The sequence below is a fragment of the Cryptotermes secundus genome, unplaced genomic scaffold, assembly GCF_002891405.2.
Source record: "Cryptotermes secundus unplaced genomic scaffold, Csec_1.0 scaffold5, whole genome shotgun sequence".
Lineage (NCBI taxonomy): Eukaryota > Metazoa > Arthropoda > Insecta > Blattodea > Kalotermitidae > Cryptotermes > Cryptotermes secundus.
In genome coordinates this window covers 1,003,864-1,011,785 of record NW_019724742.1, presented here as the reverse complement: position 1 = coordinate 1,011,785, position 7,922 = coordinate 1,003,864, and the positions used below count along the sequence as shown (strand labels likewise).

At 39.7% G+C, this 7,922-nt stretch overlaps 1 protein-coding gene across 1 annotated transcript; it reads left to right on the top strand.

Moving 5' to 3' along the window:
• Positions 1 to 72: 72 nt before the first annotated feature.
• Positions 73 to 2,428, top strand: LOC111862714 (transcription factor RFX3-like). Its single transcript, XM_033750791.1, has one exon. It carries the CDS (start codon positions 341 to 343, stop codon positions 2,351 to 2,353), a length of 2,013 nt encoding a protein of 670 aa, XP_033606682.1. The 5' UTR covers positions 73 to 340; the 3' UTR covers positions 2,354 to 2,428.
• The last annotated feature ends 5,494 nt before the right edge of the window (positions 2,429 to 7,922 follow it).

Below are 7,922 nucleotides of genomic sequence, written 5' to 3'. Positions count from 1 at the left end.
TGTGGACTGCGTGTAAATATACGTGTAATCAAATATATTGTGACATGACGCCTGAAATTGGGAATACTAGAGTCGTAAGACTGGCGTTGCTAGGCAATAGCTCCATAAACACGTTTCCGAATACACACACACAACAATTGAAGAACTGTTGATTGCGACGTTTTCTCTGCTGTCAGTTCCGATTCTACATGTCGAGGACCAGACTGGCTGACCGACTAGTGACAGCAGAATACCGGACATTCAGAACAGGTCAGCACGAGCAAGTCAGACTGTTGCAGCTACAACCATCGTGGGATCACCACATTAAACCACAATTACAGTTGCCGATTCGGACGCAATAATGCCACACACAGTGGATACACAGGGAGTGCAACCCAACAATTTGGATTTCGGGTATATAAAGGAGGCAGCAGACCAGCGCACCTATGCCATTTTACAAACATTGCAGCCAGTGGACACGGCGGGGGAATCAGAAATTATGTACATCTCAACATCTGAACAGTACTACTCCATGGATACCAATGCAGTTACGTATAGTCAGATGGAAAATGATGTAACGAAAGGGATCACTGCAGGCCAGTGCCTTGCTCAGGAGAGCGGGGCCTACTTTATCCAAGAAGACGTCGATTTAGATCCGATCCATGCGCTCACTGCAACACAAACAAATTGTCTACAGCCAGTAACAGCAGATACTGGCGAGGTGGCGTATATGGTTCCAAGCAATATAGGTACGTGCATTTCTTCTCTGAATGATGACGGACATCCTGATCTCTCACTTATCAACCCCGTTGGATGGTTGTTGAGGAACTTTGAATTAGCTGAGAGCATGAGCGTTCCTCGTTCTACATTGTACACATTTTACCTCCATCATTGCAACGAGAACAATTTAAAACCTCTTACTGCATCATCATTGGGGAAAGTCATCAGTAAGATTTTTTTTGGTTTGAGAACCAGAAGACTTGGTAAAAGGGGTAATAGCAAATATCATTATTTTGGGATCCGTGTAATTCCTGGATCAGCAGTGAGTCAACTAACAGAAGTTGATAACCTAGCCGTTTGCCATAAACCTTCACAGGAACACTGTAAATTCCTGTCATGCTCAGGTGACAGTGAGAGTGGCACTTTGAAAATAACAGACAAGCATGAGAAAAATACAGACAATTTAGTTGGCTGTCATCTCTCCAATTCATTACCACAGGATCCTCATCAACACCTGAGCCTAGGCAACGTACCAGGAGTAATATCTGACTTTCCAAATATAGAATATCCTCGAGGATTTTACCCACCAGAGAATTGCACATTGGAAGATCTGAAAACATTTCGTCGTATCTACCAAGAACACTGCATGGTCGTCCACGATGCAGTTGTGAACTTCAGATTCCAGACAGTTGAGAGTTTGTGGATAGAATTCTGGGGAAGTCAGGATAACAACAATGGCGACGAATATGACGAGAGCAGATATTTGTCCAAAACGAAGTTGTATCTCTTATGCCAGTGTAAGCCAGTTCAACAGTTTGTTCAGCGTGTGGATTGCCTGTTCCATCAGATTCTAGTCAACGTCCTCATTCCTGATGTTCTTATCCCAATTCCAAGTTCAGAAATACAGGAAATTCGAAACTTTGCTAATGGACTGGTATCGTATCTGAAAAGAGTCATGGCAAATTGTCCTAATGAAATTATGCACATCAAAATCTCCGCTGCGAGTACCTTGGCACAGACGTTACGACGCTACAGTTCACTAAATCAGCTGGCTCAAGCTGCACGTACTGTCCTTCAGAATTCTCCACTAAAACTCCAGATGCTGGTTGACCTAAATAAAGTTGACTTTCTCAGTATACAAGACCAGGCATCATGGGTATATCAGTGTGATGTTAGTATGGTGCAACAACTGGAGGTTGCCTTCAAAAATATACTACATGAGCAGACTTCGTTAGAGCAGTGGGCAGCTTGGTTGAAGAATGTCGTTTCACAGGTGCTGAAACAGTATGAAGGGAAACCCGACTTTGCCAAGGCTGCAAGGCAATTCTTACTCAAATGGTCATTTTACAGTTCATTGGTCATCAGAGAAATGGCCCTTAGAAATGTAGCAAGCTTCGGCTGCTTTCACGCGATCCGTCTACTGTATGATGAATACATGTTCTTCGTTATTGAGCACAAAGTGGCTCAGGCGACAGGCGAGACCCCTATTGCAGTCATGGGATGGAAGTACAACAACAATCCGAACAATGTGGGTGATTTCATCCAACTGGGACCCCGTAATGCTGGAAGGAAGATGGCTTCCAGAACCTTAGCTGTTGGAACTGATGAAGCTAGCCACCATGCAGTCGCCACAAAGCGTTTGAAGATCGGCTAACAACTTAGTTAATTCTAGTGAAGAGAACATGTAAATATTCTGTCATACCTCAATTTTAATTTTGCTATCATATGTGTAAATCAGTGACAGTGTTATAATTGTTTGTAGTTATTAGCCATAAACATTCAATAATTCTAATTATTAATTTTATAATCACTAACACGTGACAATATATATATATATATAAATGTACATGCTATATATTTTTATTTGCCTATGTTTCCATGCATTATGGACAATAAAACACATTTATAATAATATTAACGTTTTATTAATATGCAATTCTCTTTCGAGTCTAGCGTGCCTTTATTTTCAACACATATTTACAAAATAAATTAGTAATGTAATGTATATCCCCCATAAATAAAAACTCCCGACGTTCTTTGCCTACTTACTTTACTTTGAAAAAAAAAAGATTATGAAATTACCTTGCTTCTTCCTAGAATTTCTTGTTAAAATAATATACACATTTCCGTAAGATAATGCCCAAGGGAACATATGTCAACTCCTTTCAACAAATCGTCTTGTCAGCTTCGTTTTGTTCAAGAAAATTATGAGCATGTTTTTTTTAATAGGAAAATAGTCCATCTGAACAATGTTACGGAATTCAACGAGATGCTTGACACGTTTGTTCAGCTAGCTTATTAGTGACAGGATTGTATTTGTAACAGTCACTACGATAAAGTATTAATTAATGATTATCTGTACATTGACTTCAGTATTTTGATTCCCGATTCGCTTAAGTAAAACCTGCACATCCTCTCACCTTTAATGACACGAATCCAATGCGATACTTGGCACTGCATTTCTATGAGTAGCTAATTATATTTGAGAGCGTATTTAAATAAAAGCAACTTCGATGCATTACTTTAATTGTTTTCCAGTTAATGATGAGCTTTACTTCAGCATTAATATTGTAACGTGTCGGGAATCCAGAAGAGTCACTTCTATGGAAACGCTAGAATAGACCGTTGCATAGGAAACAACAATCGCTCTATTGTAGTTCTAACTGGAGTCTCCACGGTTATAACAGAGGGTTCGTTGCATAGCAGCGGCCGAGGTTATAAAAGGGGGTTGAATGCATTCGCACAGTTAGTCTTTATCCAACCGTCGAAGAAGTGAGTCTCGGATTAGTCGCCAAAAGAAGTTAGTCTGCTATAAACCGCCAGAGAAGACAGTCCAGTACCGCCGAGATATTGTAAGCAGTAATTGTAACACTGCAAGAGCAAATGATTGCAAGGTGTGTAGGGTGAGCGAGTGGAATAAATTCGCTATATCAAATACCACGGCGTAAACTTATTTGTAGCGTGACACACACAACACGCTACAATATCTTTATTGTCCACAACTCTGATCTGTTTATGTAGAACCGAAACAGGCATCCATCTTAACACTCCTTTGAAAATAGTACACTGTGCAGACGGCACTAAATTCATGAGGGAGGCGAGATACACGTCATCATAAATGCAGAGCCCCCACCTTACTCCGAAAGCCATACAAATATAGGTATATATGTCTTTAATAAATACTTTTAAAAATAACATTTCCTATCATTTATTAAAATAAATGCAAAATTATATAACAGAAATGATTTCCAGTCTTTTACACTTCACGTATGATTTGCATTCATTTGACCAATTATGACATGTCAAACCGTTATTGGGCAACGGGATGTGGAACGAGTTATCACGAAGGCACTCTTGATAAATGGTCGCTTGCCAAGTTACGCAACAGTGGACACCAGGTTACACAACAGTAAGGAAACCGGTGTTTCTCCGTGCCATACCGTCCTGAGGTGAGCCGAACCGCGCTGGTTACTACGCAACTCTCGGCAGCGTTGCCAAGCAACGCCTCTGTAAACACGTCGTCACGCAACAGCGAACCAACCTCCTGTCAATTCATCTCTCTTCGGTCCAAATATTCTCCTCAACACCCTGTTCTCAAACACCCTCAGTCTATGTTCCTCCCTTAATGTCAGAGACCAAGTTTCACACCCATACAGAACCACAGGTAAAATTATAGTTTTGTACATTCTAATTTGTATGTTTTTGGACAGCAGACGAGAAGACAAAAGGTTCTGGAGTGAACTGTAGCAAGTATTACTCGAGTTCAATCTCCTCTTAATTTCCTCCTGAATCAGGTTTCGATTTTCTATTGTTGTTCCCAAATATTTGAATTGTGGCACATTTTCAAAACATCTGTTTCCTATCTTTGTATCACGATTTTGCCCGGCATTTTGGTGATGAGACAGCAACAAATACTTAGTTTTCTCAATGTTTACTTCTAGACCAACCTCTTTACTTGCATCAATTACAGTTTGTGTTTTCTTCTTTATGGTATCTACATTATCACCCAGTAGATTCACATAATCGGCATAGGCCAACAGCTGATCGTGTCCTGTTAAATTTCAGTCCAACCTGGTTTCCCTGGACCTTCCTAATGGCATATTCTAAAGCAAAGTTGAAAAGGAGTAGTGACAAAGCATCTCCTTGTTTTAGATCATTCTGGATAGGAAATTTATCAGACAAATGTTTCAGCTACAAATATTCGTCAAAATAGTATAAAATATATACCATAAGTTAATAAAGTTTAAAATGTCAAAATTATAACAATACATCCATGATATGTATACAGTGGCCGTCTTGTAGTGCACTCAATTTCACCTGTTACTTCACGATGTGTTTCGGCAACATAGTGCCATCATCAGGTGCCCTAATTACGCTAATCTATTGCATTGCTTGCTATTATATGTCTTTATAAAATTATTTAAAAAGTGCATATTCGTCAACTATAATAAATTTACACACACTAAAACTTAAGATTATTCATCTTATGTGTCTTAATTAAAACTTGCATGTCGTTCTTCCACTACTGGGGTCGTTTTTCTTATATTCTGTGTAAACCGTGTCTTGTGATGTGTGTTCCCTTTTTAGCTGCGAGTGTTGTAATGTTGGATCTGTGTGTGTCTTCATATTGATATATAAAAGCATCAATCACCAAATATGACAAAATACAGCTGTTAACAGATGTGCCTCCCTTACAGGATAGTGAGCTGCAGTAACAAATCAAACCCAAATTTTAAATATCATCAGGTTTTGCAAAAATGCAGCACTTTATTGATCAGCTGAATAATTCTGAACAGCTCATACATACGTGGTGCCACAAATCTGTTAATGAATTTCAGGTTCTTCTGAATTTCACAACGCTGGACACATAGTCCAGTATTGCATTAAGCATCATCTGTGTTTGAATAAATGCTGATATGCAAAGATTGTCTACAGACAATAAAAGTAGAAGTTGAACTTACCAGTGACTATAATCAAAGGATGGAACTTCTTACTGTTTACATAAACAGTACAAACGTTTAAACTTTAAAACAATGAAGAAAAAACGTTAACTACGAATACCTATAACAACATATATCATATTACGTATACTATATAAAAGATTCCAGAAACAATATGATGAAATTGTGAGCTCTAAGTGGATCTTCAAGAAAGCTCAATCATGTTAGTAAACTAAGTTTCTAAATCACCAAAGGGCAAACATATATTTCCAGCAACCCATGAATTTGGAAATAAATGTTGAGACAAAGGCTCCTTGAGTGGGAAAAGTGAAGACACTTTGGTAAAACACATCACAGTAGATTTCACTTAGAAGCATTCATAAACCCCCTGAAATTAGAGGGTGTGAAGCACATTTTCAACAAATCCACTGTATGCTGTTACACTGTCATCAACTTCAACATTTGGACATAGTTGATATCTTTATTTCTGGATCTCCAAAGTCACAACACAGTTTACCAACTTATATCCCTATTCCATTTTAAAGTATGCTTTCAGGTATACTCAACTGAAGACTGTTCTTGAACTGTGTCACCCCTAATTGATGCCTTATCCAGCAGCTCCAGCAGTTATCTGAACAGAACAGCATCTCCTCAGCTAATCTACAAGGGGACTCTCAATGCTAGGGGTCAAGGAAACATGAACTCCCAGCCAGGGATACTGGGTTTTGGACTGAACATTGGATTTACTGACCATTTATAACACCACTTGGAACTACAAGTAATTATAGTGCCATTACTAATCTTTACACTTTACAAATCACCACAGCTAAGTCTTTTCCAGCCTGCTGTGTCTTCACCAGCCATTCTCTGGTAACGGCTTTTAACAGTGGAGATTCTTCAGCTTTCACACTTGAGTCCTCTCTGAAAGGTGGCTCCCTTCCACTGACTCTTTTCTTCACAGACTCCCATACAGAACTGACTTTGTTGCCACAGTTGTCTTCCTTATAACTCCTTGGCACAGCCCGCACAGACAACACCGTTCATTCTCATATGTGTATCCCTTGCTGCGGAAACGTGTTTGCCGAGTCATTCCCCAGCAGATGCCATATGTTCTTGCTTATTAAGAATCTGCTGCCTAGCAACGGACATCATTCCATTGTCTATTTCATGGGTGTTGCCTAGAAACAAATGTTGTTTCGGAGCCGTACACTAGCAACGGCTGTTTCTCTGGCTCCACAGTTCTTGCTTTGAGCAAATATGACACACAAACACACACACATACACAGTGTTAAAAAAAATGGTTACAGGCTTTAAGGGGTTATAGTACTCACTTAAATAAGCAAAAAGTCTCAGTCAACATAAGTCCAGAAATGAATGCCCACTGAAATATGGGCAATGTTCATATGATCTCTACAGCAGATGCTCTGTGTTGTTCCCACACATTTCAACGCAATTTCTGGCTCTTTGTAGCAGAGGTAGGCACTTTTTCAAAAATTTCTGGTTTCATTTGAATCTCCTGACAGGCATTCTCTACTTGCTGCTGCAATACCTCTATATCACTGATTGGCACTGAATATGCCAATGTCTTAGTGTCCCACAGCAAAAGATCCAGAGGATTAAGGACACAATAACATGCAGGCCAGGTGACCGGGATTCTACATCCTACCCACTGTCCACTGAGAGTTTGATTATGGTGCTGTCCGACAATGTCAAGAAATGAGGCGGTGCCCCGTCATGCAAGAACCATAACTGTTGTCATTAATGAAGAGGCACTGGTAAATCATTCAGCAAAACACAATGGTACACTGCACCTGTTAGTCTGTTTAAGACAACTGGTCCTAGGAGTTGACCATCTAAGATGCCCACCCTAGTATCCAGTTACATGCTAAACTTCCACATATCTCAGCTAGGCATATTTAGACAGATTTCAGCAAGAACATGGCATTCATGAAACTGCTGTGGATGTGGAATGCAAATGTAGTTGCAGGTAACCCCTTCTACTTTCAGAAGTTCATGCTAGAAGAAAATCTAAAACTGGAACAAACTTGCAGTGCCAAAGATGTGTGTTGTACTGGAAAGGTCTTCCTACAAGAACTGATGGCATAAGCCATCTGAAAGAAGACCCTAGGAACATGGACATGCCTTCTACAAATGCACCAGGAAACCACAAACTGAAATGGTAAAGCCAAAGCAACTCATTCTTTAAAAGCACTAAAGCAATGATCCTGTCCATTATCACAACCAGAATGGAGCACGGATGAACAGAGACACTTTTGAAATTTT

What these genes read in the sequence shown, in the direction of transcription:
- LOC111862714 (XM_033750791.1), top strand. Translation starts at nt 341, where the DNA reads ATGCCACACACAGTGGATACACAGGGAGTGCAACCCAACAATTTGGAT.